This window comes from Bos taurus, chromosome 25 (assembly GCF_002263795.3).
Source record: "Bos taurus isolate L1 Dominette 01449 registration number 42190680 breed Hereford chromosome 25, ARS-UCD2.0, whole genome shotgun sequence".
Classification (NCBI taxonomy): Eukaryota; Metazoa; Chordata; class Mammalia; order Artiodactyla; family Bovidae; genus Bos; species Bos taurus.
This window is the reverse complement of record NC_037352.1, coordinates 18897037-18915178: the sequence shown is the minus strand read 5'-3', so window position 1 is coordinate 18915178 and position 18142 is coordinate 18897037. Positions and strand designations below refer to the sequence as shown.

Here is an 18142-nt window from a genome sequence, read left to right as displayed (position 1 = left end):
AGGCATTATATTAGCCACTTTACTTGTCTCATATAATTTTTACAGCTACCCTCCAAGGTACCCATTACTACTGAGGCTTAGAAAAGTTCAATCAGTATGCCCAAGGCTTCACTGGTTAGATAGAGCTTTCAGACCAACTCCAAAGCTTGTGCTTGTTAACAGTGTCATACCATAGACATAATTCTAAATTCAGAGAATTAAGGTACATGTGATTAACACTATTTGGTGATCTGACCTTTCTCCCACCCCATCTTTTCTATTTCAGGACCCCTCTTTTTACTGAATGCTGAGGAAATCGCAGAAGAAATAGGGAATATGTGGAGGACAATATACAAATTGACCAAGACCTTAGCGGACATGCCTGCACCTAGGCGCTTAGCAGAGAATGTGAAAATCAAGATTGATAAATTCAAGCAGCACATCCCTATCCTCACCATTTCCTGCAACCCAGGAATGAAAGACCGGCACTGGCAGCAGGTCCTTGTCACTGCCCACCCCACCAGCCCAGCCCGTTTCTGGTCCTGATAGCCCTTTGGAAGGCAGGAACCATTAATGGGCCAAGGTTCTTCTTTCTGAAAGGAGAATCTACTTGAGGCCAAGAGAGTAGTAAAGGCGGTGATACCCTTCCTGCCTCTCCACATAAATAGGCTGATCCTTTTCTTTGGGGACCCCATTGCTGGTGGTTGAGTATTAGTCCAGCCAGTGGCCACAAAAGCTCTCCTTATCTGCTTTCCTAAGCACATGGCTGCGCAGGGTCCTAAAGACAATAGTGCTCAGTTGCTCAGTTGTGTCTGACTCTCTGGGGCCCAATGGACTGTAATTCATGAGGCTCCCTTGTCCATGGAATTTTCCATGCAAGAATACTGAAGTGGGTTGCCGTTTTCTGCTCCAGGGGATCCTTCTGACCCAGGAGTCGAACCCATGTCTCTTTTGTCTCCTGCATTGGCAGGCAAATTCTTTACCACTAGCACCACCCGGGAAGCCCCAAAAGATGATAAGGGTCTCGAATTACAAGGAGAGGGGCCTGGATTTGTTCCTTGACCTAGGCTACACAAAAGAGAAAGTCTATTTCTGGGGGCTCCTAATGATGCCAAATGATTTCTACTTCAGCTTCATCGTCCAGCAGGCTATGTTCAGAAATAATTTTGCACTGTTTTCTTCAGCCCTTTTGAGTCCATAAATGAGAATAATAAATATTCTCCCTGAAAACGATGGGATTTTTACAAGCAATCAAGTGTGAGGGTGACAGATGTGGTGTGAATACTAATAAGAAAAAAGGAAACTCTGTGTTTGAAAATAACCATCATATTCAAGAGCTTGCAATGGCCTTGAAACGTCTTCTACCAGGGAGTTGCTCTGTGTGGAGGTGGAGATGAGATTGGCTCTCCATACACAGATCCCTCCCTGACTGGGCCTGAAATTTCCTCTCTGAAAACCATGCACAAGACCAGGGACATTCTCTCTAAGAAGCAGTCTGAGAGCACCCTTATTAGGAGTATTGAAATTCAAAACATAAGCGTAGGATGTAAAGAACAGAGCGAAGACGTCTAGTAGACTTTGGGTCTTGAACTGCCTCAGCAGACAGATCTGTACAAGGACAGCCGCCTTACTTGGTACTCATGGGGTGCCTCTCCCTGTGGATCTAACCTGACTAGCACTTTGACCCATTTAGAGAGTGAGGTAGCCAGATGCCCTCCAGCAGTGCTAGGTCTCTCCATGAGATGGCATTATAGAAAGTATCCTCATCAGTGGCATTTAAACAATGTTACAGGGGACCCTCAGAAAGCCTTCCTCTCTCCATCTGCTGCTTCCCCTGTGAAGATAGTATTCTCATAGTTGGGCACTTTAAAAATCCCAACCATTCCTAGACATTAATAATTCTCACTTATAAGCCAGTTAGATGGACAGATTGGGGGAGAAATTCCCTGGAATTAAAATAGTAACAATAATAGCTAAAGTGTACTGAGTACCAACTATGTACTGAGTACTGTTAATACTTTATGTGGATTCTCTCATTTCATCTTCCCAGCAATCCTTTGAAGATCAATAAATTGTCTCCATCGTCAGTGGAGGATGCATTCTCAGTTCTAAGTGCCAACTCAGGAGATCCTTGTTTACAGATTTGGCTCTGGCGGGGGTTCTGTAGGCTTAACCATCTGTAGCTCTCAAGGCTACAAAATGGATTTTCTAGGGTTGTGAGGTGGTGGTTTTGAGATTTCTGACCATTTCCCAGAACTTAAGCAAGAAAAGCTAGTCTCCACGTTTGAAACATAGACTTTATTGCTGCTGCAGTTTAAAACAGGATAGAACAGGTAATGCTGCACTGATTATGTACCAAAGCTGACTCTCTAGGATGCTGCTGCCCAATGGAAATAATAAGCAAGTATGTAAGTTTAAAGTTTCTAGTAGCCACATTTTTAAAAGTATAAACAGGTGAAATAAATTGTGAATATGTTTAACCAAACATGTCTAAAACATTATCAGTTCAATAGATAATCAGTATAAAAACATTAATGTGATCTCTCTTTGAAATATGGCATGCTTTCACAAAACTCCAGCATATTTCAATATGAATTAGTTGCATTTCGAGTTCTCAATAACTACAGGGTGTTGCTGCTGCTGCTGCTAAGTCACTTCAGTTGTGTCCGACCCTGTGCGACCCCATAGACAGCAGCCCACCAGGCTTCCCCGTCCCTGGGATTCTCCAGGCAAGAACACTGGAGTGGGTTGCCATTTCCTTCTCCAATGTGTGAAAGTGAAAAGTGAAAGTGAAGTCGCTCAGTCGTGTCCGACTCTTTGCGACCCCATGGACTGAAGCCTACCAGGCTCCTCCATCCATGGGATTTTCCAGGCAAGAGTACTGAAGTGGCTTGCCATTGCCTTCTCCGACTACAGGGGGTTAGTGACTACATATTGGACAGTATAACTTCAGGCTCTTAGAATTAGAAAACCAGATGCCTTTTTCATCTATATAATTAACAAAAGCAATTTAAAAATAAAACTACAAATCTCTGAGTCTTTCATAGGTCAAGTGCTATGCCAAGTGCTTTAGACAGTTATGTCATTTAACCCTAGAGATAATGTGTTGTTCTAAAGTCATACTTGAAGAATTAGAGAATAAATGGGAGCCCAGAGCCACCAGAAACAATTGTGCCGTTTGTTCTTGAGGAAATGCTATTTTTGTGCCCTACAGTTTGAACTGTACTTTCTAGAGTTATCCAGTATATAATCTGTACAACTATACCTAGAAGACCTATAGGAAACACTAAGGTATGGTGGATGAGAGATCTGGCCTCAGAATTAGATCCAAGTCCCAATTCTGATGGCTATTATGATCTATTAGCTGAATGGTCATAAACAAGATACTTAATTTCTTTATCAGTTTCCTTTTATGTAAAATGGGAATAATAATGTATTAGTACCTTCTTCACCTTGTTGGGAGAATGACGGAAGTACGTAAAGCTCTTAAAACAGTGCCTATCACATAGTAAGCCTGCAGTAATATTGCTTTTGTTATTTCATTACCTCAGTGGTCCTCCAGGTGACCTCAGAACCCAGATTGGAAGCTGTTTGAATTGGGTGATTCACTCACGCTTTCACTCCACAAGTGCTTATTGATGTTACATTCCAGGCCCCAGGGACACAGGGCTGAATGAGACAGAACCTGATGCAACTTGCATATCCCTTCCTGCTCTGATATTCTTTAGTCCTACTGGAGCTGGGCAGATGCAAAACTGGGCAATAAGGTTTTTTACAGAGCTTCATTTCCCCAACCCACATGCTCTTCTTGAGCACACATAACCGTCATGCTGCCCAGGTCTCTCAATCCCTATAAAAGTGTTCAAAAGCCATCATAGACTTCATCAAAGACTGTTCACAGGGATATTTTCACTTAAAAGATAAAGTGGGGTAATATTTACATGAAAGGAATGGGCATAACAAGTGCTGACATTTCCAACCAGTTAGTACACTGAGTTGGTAGGAAGATTTTTCTCTTTCCCAGCACCCTCAGATCACAGAATTTGGGAATCTGTCTGTCCCATGTTTTATTCAGCACATCCAGCAGCTTCTGAGCATGAACCACATTTTTCCCTGGTTCATTGCCTGGGAGCACAAAACCGGACTTAGTTGTGAGGGCTGTTAGGTAGTGTGAGACCCATAAGGTACCCACATGTTTGCATTATGCCAAGTTCTGGTGGGAGAACAACCCCCAGTAAACCAGACACAATGCAGTTGGGGCCCTAGGCTGCCTCCGAGATACTTAGACCTGCACTGTCCAATTCGATAGCCACTTGCTACACTCAGCTATTTAAACATAAATAAGTAAAATAAAATTTGAAAATCAGTTCCTCGGTCACATTAGCCACCATCTCAGGGCTCACCAGCTGAATGTGACTGGTGGCTCCTGCCCAAGACAGCACAGCTCTAGAACATTTCAGTCATCACAAGAAGTCTACTGAACAACACTAATTTGGACAATACACACTTGTTTTTTTCTCTTCGCAGATCAGTGAGATTGTCGGCTATGAAATAAAGCCCACTGAAACGACTTGTCTCTCAAATATGCTGGAATTTGGATTTGGCAAATTCATTGAAAAGTAAGATGTCTCCTTTCAGAAAGTTTTTTGGTCAAGGTATCTGTAATTTCCTATAGTTGTGTGACTGGCTGTATAGCAAGCTACATTTCTCATTCTGGTTTAGGAGAACCTCTATTTCAGCTGACTAGCAGCTGGTGAAGCTTTCATCTCCAGCTGTGGAGTTTCTGTTTTTTGTTTAATATTTATTTATTTGGCTGCATCAGCTCTTAGTTGCAGGATCTTTGATTTTCGTTGTGGCATGTGGGATCTTTAGTTGCAGCATGCACACTCTTAGTTGAAGCGTGTGGGATCTAGTTCCCTGACCAGACATTGAACCCAGCCCCTTGCATTGGGAGTGCAGAGTCTTAGCCACTGGGCCACCTAGGGAAGTCCCTCCAGTTGCAGAGTTGATGTCAGATTACGACTAGAAAATTGAGTTAGAGATTCTATTTCAAAAATAAAAATTTTTAAAGAGTTCTTTGAACCTGAGCTCCAAGTCCAGCTAGACTTTGAGCAAGACCATAGAACTTCTCTGGGCCTCAGTTTCCTCCTTGTTAAACAACAGCAACAAACAGAAGGGGCTCTCTGAGCTAAATAAAATATGGTCAAATGAGAAATCTCTTCACTTGCTTTCTCTCCTTCTCCAAATGCCCCTAGAGTTTGCATGTGAGAATTTGTACTATTGAAACTGCTGTTTTTATGACCAGAGATTCTCAGAACCCTGTTTGTTTTTCCATACTTCCTTCAGGGTGATGGGTGGGGAGATGTGTTCCTGAGACTAAAGACCCCGTTAGGCAACTGGGTTTGGGCTCACTCAACACACATGATTCTCAGATTGTGATCCCAGTCCAGCTACATCAGCATCACCAGCGAACTTGTTAGAAATGCACATTCTCAGGCGCCACCCCAATTTGTTCAATCAGAAATTCAAGGGGTGAGCACTGCAATCTGTGTTTTAACAAATACTCCAGGTCAGTGCTGTGCAGTACAGGAGCAGCTTGCTACATGTGGCCTCTCAGCCTTTAAATGTAGCTATTCTGAATTTGCTGTGCTGAGTGTGTAAATAAAGGCTGGCCTTCAAAGATTTATTAAGGAAAAAAAAAGCAAAATACCTATTTTAAATAGTGATTATGTGTTGAAATTATAATATTTTATTGTTGTTGTTGTTCAGTCGCTCAATCATGTCTGACTCTTTGCGACCCCATGGACTGCAGCATGCCAGGCTTCCCTGTCCTCCACTGTCTCCTAGAGTTTGCTCAAACCCATGTCCATTGAGTCAGTGATGCCATCCAACTATCTCATCCTCTGTCACCTACTTCTTTTCTTGCCTTCAGTCTTTCCCAGCATCAGGGTCTTTTCCAATGAATCAGCTCTTTGCATCAGGTAGCCAAAGTATTGGAGCTACAGCTTTAGTATCAATCCTTCTAATGAATCTTCAGGACTGATTTCCTACTGGTTGGATCTCCTTGCTGTCCAAGGGACTCTCCAGAGTCTTCTCCAGCACCACAACTCACAAGCATCAATTCTTTAATGCTCAGCCTTTTGTATGGTCCAACTCTCATATCCATACAGGACTACTGGAAAAATCATAGCTTTGACTAGATGGACCTTTGTCAGCAAAGTAATGTCTCTGCTTTTTAAATCACTGTCTAGGTTCATCATAGCTTTTCTTCCAAGGAGCAAATGTCTCTTAATTTCATGGGTACAGTCACCATCTGCAGTGATTTTGGAGCCCATGAAAATAAAGTCCTGTTACTGTTTCGATTGTTTCCCCATCTATTTGCGATGAAGTGATGGGATCGGATGCCATGATCTTCGTTTCCTGAATGTTGAGCTTTAAGGCAACTTTTTCACTCTCCTCTTTCACTTTCATCAAGGGGCTTTTTAGTTCTTCTTCACTTTCTGCCATAAGGGTGGTATCATCTGCGTGTCTGAGGTTATTGATATTTCTCCCGGCAATCTTGATTCCAACTTGTGCTTCTTCCAGCGCAGTGTTTCTCATGATGTACTCTGCATATAAGTTAAATAAGCAGGGTGACAATATACAGCCTTGACATACTCCTTTTCCTATTTGGAACCAGTCTGTTGTTCCATGTCCAGTTCTAACTGTTGCTTCCTGACCTGCATACAGGTTTCTCAAGATGCAGGTCAGGTGGTCTGGTATTCCCATCTCTTTCAGAATTTTCCACAGTATATTGTGATCCACACAGTCAAAGGCTTTGGCATAGTCAATAAAGCAGAAATAGATGTTTTTCTGGAACTCTCTTGCTTTTTTGATGATCCAGCGGATGTTGGCAATTTGATTTCTGGTTCCTCTGCCTTTTCTAAAACCAGCTTGAACATCTGGAAGTTCACAGTTCACGTATTACTGAAGCCTGGCATGGAGAATTTTGAGCATTACTTTACTAGCGTGTGAGATGAGTGCAGTTGTGTGGTAGTTTGAGCATTCTTTGGCATTGCCTTTCTTTGGGATTGGACACATGCATTTTTACCAAGTTTATGTAATTTTATTAAAGGGCCTCATTTTCCCCAGTAAGATGTTCCGAAGAAATAGCAGCTCTAGAATAATTATGCTGCACTGAGTATTTTGTATGTATTGGCCAACTTATCCATCACAACAACCTAATATTCTAGGTAATTTTAGTCACATTTTACAGATGAGAAAATAAATTGATTAGAGAAATTAAGTAACTATCCAGAGGTTGCAAGAACCAAGACCTGAGCCCAGGCTAGCTGACTTCAGAGCCTTAATTGTTACTCTTTACTGCCTTGAAAGATAAACCCACCTTTGGAGACAGAGCGTGAGTAAGTACACAGCATCCTGCCACACTTCTCACCACCGGGCTCAGTTGTGACAGATCCAGAAGTGGTAATGCCTTGGCCAAGTTGTTAACCTCTGTGTGCCCAGTCTCCTTATCTGTAAAATAGAAATAATAATAGTAACCAGGTGATCAAGAGTTATTGTGAGGATTATGAGATAAGGCATGTAACCTGAACTGACTTAATTTTTAAGTTCTCAGCTACCACCTATTAGTGAGGTATGGTGCCCTCTATAGCTCACTCTCTGTAGTTAAGGTAGTTTTATCACAGCCCACAGTTAGTTAGGGGGCTTCCCTGGTGGCTCAGACAGTAAAAGAATCTGCAATGCTGGAGACCCAGATTTGCTCTCTGAGTCAGGAAGATCTCCTGGAGAAGAGAATGCTACCCACTCGAGTATTCTTGCCTGGAGAAATCCATGAACAGAGACGCCTGGCAGGCTACAGTCCATGGGGTCACAAAGAGTCAGACATGACTGAGTGACTAACAGTGCATTTGGATAAGGTCAATTTAATATACTTCATGGACTCCCAACCTTAGTAATCCCCTCCTGCAATTATCTGCATAATCATAAGTCATAAGGCACATTTCCAAGCATTTTGTCTTATTTAATTATACCAAAACCTTTGATATGGGCAAATGGGAACTGAAGGCCTGTCAAGTGACTTAGTCACAGCCACACATCCAGCCTATTTGTTTCATACTCATCTGGGTTGACACCTGCTTTTATTATTCTCTTTATGCTCACTCAATTTAGTTGTCTCCTGAGAAGGTCACATTTAGGATGGTGACCATGCTGCTGATGTGTTCATCTGGCATTATCCATGCCTCTTCTACTTCCCACCGTGAGGCTAAATTTGGGTTTTCAGCTCAACTCAGTTGCCCTGTTTGGCTGACCACATGTGAGTGATTCTATTGCTCCTCTGATAGGGCAGAAAGCACATAGTTGGGGAGAAAGAAACGCTGGATTAGGAGTCAGAGGAACTGGTATCTAGACCTGGTTCTGGCCCTCTGCAGCTGTATATGTGGCTCTGGACATGTCACTTGCTTCCTCTGGGCTTCAGTTTGCTAAAATGTATGTAAAGATCAGATGGATACAATGAAAGAGAGTGCTGAGGCAGACAGAATAATCCTTCCTTTTCCCTTCAAGAACTCTGCTTCCCAGTTCTTCAGCCACACCTGGATTTGGCTCTCCTGCAGAAAGAAGAAGAAAGGAATTTATCTTCTCCTTCTCTCACTATGTCTCTCTTTCTATGGAACCTCTAGAGGGGCTGTTCCATGGATAGGCCAATGCATCAGGAAAATATCAGATATGTTTTTTAAAAGTATGGACAGAAAGTGGAGAAAAAGCCATCATATAAATTAACAGAAGTTCTAAGATCTGAATAAGAAGTCAATAATAAATCAAACCTGCGTCTCTTAAGCCTCCTGCACTGGCAGGCAGGTTCTTTACCACTCATATCACCTGGGAAGCCCACTAATTCTGAAGTAAATAGGAATAAGGAGTAAATGAAAATGGAAAAAAGATCTTGTTTTAATGCTTAAAATAGTGGTTCTCAACTGGGGATGTCCACCCCCAGGGGATACTTTGCAACACCTGGAGACATTTTTGGTTGGTGCAACTGGCAAGGGATGAGGACTAGGGGAGTCAGCTACTGGCATCTAGTGGGTTGAGGCCAAGGATGCTACTAAACATCCCGCAGTGCGCAGAACAGCCGCTCGCAACAAAGAATTATCTCCCTGTATTAGTTTTCTAGTGCTGCTGTAACAAATACCATAATCCGATTGGCTTAAACAACACAAATTTACTTTCTCACAATTGTAGGTTTGAAGTCTAAGGTCAAAGGGGTTTTTCTTGGGGGTGGGGGCAGGGGATAGGGACTGAGGGCTGGGATTTGGTTTCTTCTAAGGCCTCTCTCCTTGACTTGCAAATGACTGCCTGCTCCTGTGTCCTCCTATGGTCTTCCCTCTATGTATGTATCTTAATCTCCTCTTCCAATAAAGATTCCAGTCATTGGTCCAGTGGCTAACACTTTGCACTCCCAATGCAAGAGGCCCAGGTTCAATCCATGGTTGGAGAACTATGATCCCACATGCCACAACTAAAGACCCGGCACAGCTAAATAAATAAATACTTTTTTTTTTTTTTTAATGATACCAGTCATATGACCTCATTTTAATTTAACTACATCTTCAAAGACTTATTTGGGCTTCCCAAATAAGTGGTAAAGAACCTACCTGCCAATGCAGGAGACATAAGAGACATGGGTTCAATCCCTGGGTAAGGAAGATTTCCTGGAGGAGGGCATGGCAACCCACTCCAGTATTCTTGCCTAGAGAATCCCATGGACAGAGGAGCCTGGCAGGCTGCAGTCCATAGGGTCACACAGAGTCAGACACAACTGAAGTGACTTAGCACGCAAAGAACTATTCATGTCCAAACAGAATAACTCACATTATGAGGCACTGGAGGTTAAGACTTCAATATGATTTTTGGAGAGATACAATTCAGCCTTTAATATAGCCCCAAAAGTCCATAGTGCCAAGGGTAAAGAAACCCTGCAAAACATTGGAGATACTGGTAAATATTAGAGTAGGATGGTAAACTTTTTGTAAAATTAAAGGCTTTTTAAATTTCTCTAATGGCTGAGCTGAAATTCCTCCTTTGATGTATTTTTGATGCCTCCTCTGTTGATGTTACTATCACTCTGTCTCCTCTTTAGACTGGAGCCCATCGGTGCAGCTGCCAGTAAGGAATACTCTCTGGAGAAAAACTTGGAGAAAATGAAGTTAGACTGGGTTAACATGACGTTCAACTTTGTGAAGTACAGGGACACTGTGAGTCTCAGTCCAACAGTTCAGCCCCCTGAGAGCAGCCCATTTATTATGTAGTAAATTACAGAAGGGATTCAAAATTGCCAGAAAATCAAGGAAGAAGGATCTCTAATCTGTCTTAAAATTTTTTGTTGATACATAATTGACATATAACATTTGTAAGTTTAAAGTATACAACGTGTTGATTTAATACTTTTACATATTGCACTGTGACTACCATCCAATATGATTACCATTAACACCCCTATCATGTCACATACCTATCCTTTCCTTTCTGTGGTAGGATAATTAAGGTCTAGTCTTAGCAGCTTTGAAGTTTTTAATACAGCATTGTTGTCTATAACCACTATGCTGTTGCATTAGCTTGTTTCCTCCTATCTGACTTCCTGTGCCAGTCAGCCTTCATTCCACACACCATGGAAGGATGCATTTTCAAACGAGAAAGGCCTTTTAATTCAGAGCAACAAGCTTTCTATTGAAAAGGAGCTGAACAGCCTCCCGAATTAGCACCTCCCAGGGAAGGCACCCCAGGTCCCTCAGAAATATAACTGAGGTGGACAGTACTCAGCACTTCTCAAGTGTTATTAAGTGCAGGAATCACCTGAGAGTCTTTCTAAAGTGGAGGTTCTGATCCAGCAAGCTTAACCTGGGTCCCGAGGTTCTGCAATTCCAGCAAGCTCCCAAGTAATACTGAAGCTGTGGTCTCTGGACCCACATTTTGAAGAGCAAGGCTGTACACTTTCTTTTCACTGGTGCTTCTAGAAAATATATAAGTTCATAGAGTGCATAAACCTTAAAGGTTTGCTCAGCCATCTTCAGAGGCTGTCTTGTTCTTGGGGTGGGCCATGAGAAGGAGAGCTTGCTGCTTAGGTGAGGCAACAGGCAGAAATTCATATAATGCAGGGCACTGGCTCTTTAAGCAGTGCATCTCAACCCTGGTACTCCTTCTGGTCACTCAGTTCCAATGTGCCTGTGTTGAGGGTGGCTGGGGAGCACTCCCACACTACCATGCAGTATATGACACCAGCTGGGTGCCTTACGATTCAATTCAGTTGTAAGTAGACACTATCTACCCAGAGATTCCATAGGTTAAGACTACAAGACTGCCAATTCTCCTCACCCCCGACTTCAGATGCCAGTCTCAAGCCCAGGTTATCGTGCTTCTGACCAACCAGCTATAGATTGGAGGTCTCTCCTTGGGTTCATTTAATTTGGTAGAACTCAGAAAGAGTTTACTTAATAGATCACTGGATTATTATAAGATATAGGACCCAGGAACATCCAGATGGAATGCCTAGGGCAAGGTATGGGGGAGTGGTGTGGCATTTCCATGCTCTTTCTGAGCATGCCACTCACCCAGATCTCATGTTCACCAACTCAGAAGCTCTCTGACCACTCTCCTTTTGAGTTTTTATAAAGGCTTTATTACTTTGGCATAATTGACTAAATCATTGGCCATTGGTAATTGAACTCACTCTCCATCCCCATTCCCCTGCCAGGAGACAAGTTGGTGGACTAAAAGTTCCAACCCTCTAATCACAGGGTTGACTCTCCTGACAACCAACTCCCCACCTTAGATGTGGTACAAAAGCCACCTCATTAAGAAAACAAAATTTCTGTCATCCCTTAGGAAATTCCAAGGGTTTTAGGAGCTGTGCCAACAACAGGGACAGAGGCCAATTATCTGTCTTACTATAAATCACAACATTACTCTGGCCTGGGATTCTGTATTTTTAAGGCACCCCTGAATTTTTTCTTATCTCTCCTTGCTGTTCTTTGGAACTCTGCATTCAGATGTTTAAATCTTTCCTTTTCTCCTTTGCTTCCACTTCTCTTCTTTTCACAGCTATTTGTAAGGCCTCCTCAGACAGCCATTTTGCTTTTTAGCATTTCTTTTTCTTGGGCATGGTCTTGATCCCTGTCTCCTATACAAGAAAATTATAGACATCAAGGAAACATTTCATGCAAAGATGGGCTCGATAAAGGACAGAAACGGTATGGACCTAACAGAAGCAGAAGATATTAAGAAGAGATGGCAAGAATACACAGAAGAACTGTACAAAAAAGATCTTCATGACCCAGATAATCACTATGGTGTGATCACTCACCTAGAGCCAGACATCCTGGAATGTGAAGTCAAGTGGGCCTTAGAAAGCATCACTACGAACAAAGCTGGTGGAGGTGATGGAATCCCAGTTGAGCTATTTCAAATCCTGAAAGATGATGCTGTGAAAGTGCCGCACTCAATACGCCAGCAAATTTGGAAAACTCAGCAGTGACCACAGGACTGGAAAAGGTCAGTTTTCATTCCAAACCCAAAGAAAGGCAATGCCAAAGAATGCTCAAACTACCGCACAACTGCACTCATCTCACACACTAGTAAAGTAATGCTCAAAATTCTCCATGCCAGGCTTCAGCAATATGTGAACCGTGAACTTCCAGATGTTCAAGCTGGTTTTAGAAAAGGCAGAGGAACCAGAAATCAAATTGCCAACATCCACTGGATCATGGAAAAAGCAAGAGAGTTCCAGAAAAACATCTATTTCTGCTTTATTGACTATGTCAAAGCCTTTGACTGTGTGGATCACAATAAACTGTGGAAAATTCTGAAAGAGATGGGAATACCAGAGCACCTGACCTGCCTCTTGAGAAACCTATATGCAGGTCAGGAAGCAACAGTTAGAACTGGACATGGAACAACAGACTGGTTCCAAATAGGAAAAGGAGTACGTCAAGGCTGTATATTGTCACCCTGCTTATTTAACTTATATGCAGAGTACATCATGAGAAATGCTGGGCTGGAAGAAGCACAAGCCAGAGTCAAGATTGCCGGGAGAAATATCAATAACCTCAGATATGCAGATGACACCACCCTTATGGCAGAAAGTGATGAAGGACTAAAAAGCCTCTTGTTGAAAGTGAAAGAGGAGAGTAAAAAAGTTGGCTTAAAGCTCAACATTCAGAAAACGAAGATCATGGCATCTGGTCCCATCACTTCATGGGAAATAGATGGGGGAACAGTGGAAACAGTGTCAGACTTTATTTATTTGGGCTCCAAAATCACTGCAGATGTTGACTACAGCCATGAAATTAAAAGACGCTTACTCCTTGGAAGGAAAGTTATGACCAACCTAGATAGCATATTCAAAAGCAGAGACATTACTTTGCCAACAAAGGTCCATCTAGTCAAGGCTATGGTTTTTCCTGTGGTCATGTATGGATGTGAGAGTTGGACTGTGAAGAAAGCTGAGTGCCGAAGAATTGATGCTTTTGAACTGTGGTGTTGGAGAAGACTCTTGAGAGTCCCTTGGACTGCAAGGAGATCCAACCAGTCCATTCTAAAGGAGATCAGTCCTGGGTGTTCATTGGAAGGACTGATGCTAAAGCTGAAATTCCAGTACTTTGGCCACCTCATGCGAAGAGTTGACTCATTTGAAAAGACCCTGATGCTAGGAGGGATTGGGGGCAGGAGGAGAAGTGGATGACAGCGGATGAGATGGCTGGATGGCATCACCGACTCGATGGATATGAGTTTGAGTAGACTGTGTGAGTTGGTGATGGACAGGGAGGCCTGGTGTGCTGCGATTCATGGACACGGACACGACTGAGCAACTGAACTGACTGACTGAACTGACTGACTTTTTTAAAGTGCAGTGTGAATTGAGAACTAAAACCCTAAATGCTCTCATACTTCCCTGTCTCCCAGGCTGCATGTCATCTATTGTGACTTCTTTTCCTCTTTCTCTCAATGCCTTGATTTCATTTGATTAACAACTGTAGACAAGTCAATGGAAGGGAGGAAAACTGGGGCCCCTCCCAGAAAGACCAGGCCAAAAGGTGTTACATGATCTGATTGGATTAGATAGATAGAGGCTTTGGGGCTGAGTTGAGGAGTTAAGTTGAGGAACCTGATAACAGCTCAGTTACTTCTGGCCAGTCTTCAGAGTTTTTGATTGAAGTAGCTATAGGCAATGGTCAACAGCAAAATAAGAATCAAGGTACCACTTTATTAAATAGCTGGACTTACCTCCCACTACAGAGCTACTGGTAAAAGGTGGATGAGAAAATATATTCTAGCTCCAAATTAAGCACCCAGATATAAGCCTGAAGGAAGTGAAAACAGAGTAAGAAAGACCAGACCTACCACAGGGGGACAGCCCCTTATCAGCTTGCTTGCCACATGGCCCAAGAAGAGAAGTCCATCTACAAGGACTAACTTTTAAGACATAGTAACCCTAACTACTAGTAAAATATGCCAAAAAAGGTGCTGTTGGTATCTGAGTACTTTTAAAATGGTTCCCTCCCTAGTCCAAAAGAAATACTTAACAGCTTTGCTTATGAAGTAACTGAGTTCAGACAACTTAAATATTTGTGCCCCATCAACTTAATAACTGAAAAAAGTACATATAAACTAAAAGAAAATATTTGTATTTTATTTTAAAATAACTGAAGTTATTTGCTGTGAGTTTGCTGTAGTGCCCTGGGGCACATGGTTTGGGAATGAAACCTAATCTAAGCAGATTAGCAGTTGATTCTACCTGAGGAAGCCAGAAAAGCAAGTGAACAGAAAATCAGAAACACAGAGAAGAGGACAGAACTCTTTCTCCTCCAGACAGCAGATTCTAGTTGCAGATCTAGGTTTGAACCACATTTGTTTTCTGCAAAAGAGGTAGAAAAGTCTTTAAGAATATTTTCAAAGTAGAAAATAGAAAACTCTCTGCTATAAGACATAGTGTCCCACAGAGGTGGAGATCTGAGCTGTGAGTCCTTTGGGGATCAGAATGAAAAGTTGTGGGAAAGAGGTCTGATTTTAACAGGGTGGGTCATTTTTATTTGCAGGATACAAGCATCTTGTGTGCAGTTGATGACATTCAACTGTTACTTGATGATCATGTGATAAAAACCCAGACCATGTGTGGCTCTCCATTTGTCAAACCAATAGAAACTGAATGCCGGGTAAGAGGAAATGAGATTAAATGTTTTGTGATGGCCCATTAGGCTCTGGGTTTCTTGGAGGAGCAGAAAGTTTTTGTTTTGTTTTTACTTTTTGACCATACCACAAGGCATGTAGAACCTTAGTTCCCCAACTGCTGTAGTGGAAGCGTGGAGTCTTAACCACTGGACTGCAAGGAAGTCCTAAAAGAAGATTTGTAAATTCAATTAAAAAGAAAATCCACTTTCTCTTGATAAAAAGCGGCAACAACAAAAGACTGAGTGTTAGTCATTCAATTGTATCCAACTTGTGCAATCCCATGGACTGTAGCCCAACCAGGCTTCTCTGTCCATGGAATTCCAGGCAAGAATGCTGGAGTGAGCTGCCATTTCCTTCTCCAGGGGATCTTCCCCACCCAGGGATTGAACCTGGGTCTCCCATGTTGTAGGCAGACTCTTTACCAAGTGAGCCACCAGGGAAACTTATAAAGACTGAAAGCAATAACCAAGTAAGCCTTTGTAACAGTCTGGCAGACTGAGCTTTTGCGACAGTCTGCTAAAAGAGAAGATAAGTGTTTTGAGTACACCGAACAAAAATACATTTGGAAAGTATCTTATCGGTTTTAGAAATCTAGAATGTAAACTACTGGAGGTTAGCCTCCTTTGATCATTGTAGAAGTAGAATGGCTAAGGACATAGACTCGAGTCTGACTGTCTGTGTTCAAATTCTGACTCTGTCCCTTATTGGTTGTGTGACTTTGGACCAGTTACTTGAATATGTCAGTTTATGCATCTGTAAAGCAAGTTTTATAATAATATCTCCCTTGTGAATCTGTTGGATTAAATTGGTTTTCACGTACATAAAGCACTTGGACCATCACTTGGCACAGAGGAAGCCTTAAAACTATTATTGTTATTGTTGTTTTTTAAGATGACCCTGAAAATCAGGATATTTTTAAAATTCCTTTTTAGGCTTGTTTTTTCTTAATTATTATTATTCCTTTTTAGACTTTTTTTTTTTATTATTCCTGTTTTTTTTAATTATCCCTTAAAAAGTTAAGATGAACCTTAACTTTTTAACTATCTCTTTCAGGATGCTTTCCAGTGTAAATTTTTTAAACAAGCTTGTAGCAGAGCTAATGCTTTCAGTTAATTGGCAGCATTGTTGTTGTTGTGATTATTCCACTAGGAACTCTATAAGGATAAGGAATCTTGTTTTCTCTTTCATTGCTGTATCCACTTTGCCTACAAGAGTGACCAGGACATAGGGGTCACTCAGTAAGTATTTGTGGAACAAGTGAATGACTGAATAAGTTAATGAATGCACCATTTGTTTAGTCAGTGGGTCTGTGATGCATAGTGGCATGTTAATGATTCAGATGTGAAATGCTAAATTTGCAGAAATGGGAAGAAAAGCTAGTTCGTGTGCAGGAAATTTTGGATGCCTGGTTAAAGTGCCAAGCCACTTGGCTGTACCTGGAACCAATCTTCAGTTCAGAGGACATCATAGCCCAGATGCCAGAAGAGGGCAGGAAATTTGCCATCGTTGATAATTACTGGAAATCACTTATGTCCCAAGCTGTGAGTTTTCACTCCCTAGCACATCGTACCATCAGGAATGTGTGATGCCATATAGATGTTCCTCATTATGCAATCCTACCATGTCTCTTGAAATCTATAAGTAAACTGGATTTTACCTAAGCTGATTTTTGCAAATTCAATATCTTTATACTTTTTTAAATTTCTGGTTATTTATTATTAAAAATTCAAACATGGGAATAGCAAATATTAAAATTAATGGCCTTTTGAAGTCCCAACTTCATAGAGGTAACTATTTAAATTTAGATAATTTAGCTCCCATTCCTCATGAGATATAAGACTTTATTTGTTACAGGATAATATAATAAAGCTTATAAATCAAGAATAATTTTAGAATTCAAATAATTCACTATATTTAGTTACTCAGTTATTTAACAAATGTTCAAGGGGCCAGAGCAGATTAGTATAGAATATCATGGTCTGATTCCACAATCCCAGTAGTTAAAATATAATTGGCTTTGTTGCTTTTAGGTGCCCAACCCCAGCCCATTCAATCATGGACAGAGCAAAAGGGTATTATTATGAGCAGTCACCCTTGTGGGATTAGGAGGTGATTAGGCTAGGAGGGTCATTAATTGATGCACTAGTCACACACTCATTACAGTAATCAGTCTCAGAATCTGGGAACTCTTGATGATTATCACCTTTTTATGGAACCCAGGTGAAAGATACCAGGGTTTTGATGGCAGCGGACCAGCCACGGATGGCTGAGAGACTTCAAGAAGCCAACCTTCTGTTGGAGGACATCCAGAAAGGGCTGAATGATTACTTGGAGAAGAAGAGACTATTTTTTCCCAGGTATCTAGTATTGTTCTCTTGTTTGAATTTGCCCTCTTGACCCACATATTGGTTGAATTACATTTTTTTTTTTTTATACTGAGAGTTGGCTTCTACTCGTCTATTCCATGAGCTTCTTTGATGGCTCAGTCGGTAAAGAATCCACCTGCAGTGTGGAGACCTGGGTTCAATCTCTGGGTTGGGAAGATCTCCTGGAGGAGGGCATGGCAACTCACTTCAGTATTCTTGCCTGGAGAATCCCCATGGACAGAGGAGCCTGCCAGGCTACCATCCATAGGGTTGCAAAGAGTTGGACACAACTGAGCGACTAAGCACACAAGCACACACACACATCTATTCCATATTCTTTAGAGGTTTTCCATTCCCCAAGAGACAGCTCTCAGGGGTAATGCATGTCTTCATAGTCACTATTTAGAGTGAGGTTGAATGGACACCAATGGAGCCAGCATGGTCAGACACCCAGTTAGAGGGGTATAGTACTCAAAAGCCTGGACTTTGGAGTTAAGCAGACCTCATAACCACGTATGGCTATCCAGCACTTGAAATGTGGCTAGTGTAACTTAGTAAAATTTTAATTTATTTAG

The 18142-nt window shown here is 41.8% G+C and overlaps 1 protein-coding gene across 2 annotated transcripts in view; it reads left to right on the top strand.

The window, feature by feature from the left end:
• DNAH3 (dynein axonemal heavy chain 3) overlaps positions 1 to 18142 on the top strand; it is a 249056-nt gene that overhangs the window by 56771 nt on the left and 174143 nt on the right. For both annotated transcript variants that reach the window (XM_059881557.1, XM_059881556.1), the window contains exons 18-23: positions 266 to 477; positions 4507 to 4598; positions 10118 to 10232; positions 15069 to 15185; positions 16563 to 16742; positions 17422 to 17558. In XM_059881557.1, coding sequence (XP_059737540.1) covers positions 266 to 477; positions 4507 to 4598; positions 10118 to 10232; positions 15069 to 15185; positions 16563 to 16742; positions 17422 to 17558 — 853 coding nt within the window. The remainder of the gene's footprint in view (positions 1 to 265; positions 478 to 4506; positions 4599 to 10117; positions 10233 to 15068; positions 15186 to 16562; positions 16743 to 17421; positions 17559 to 18142) is intronic.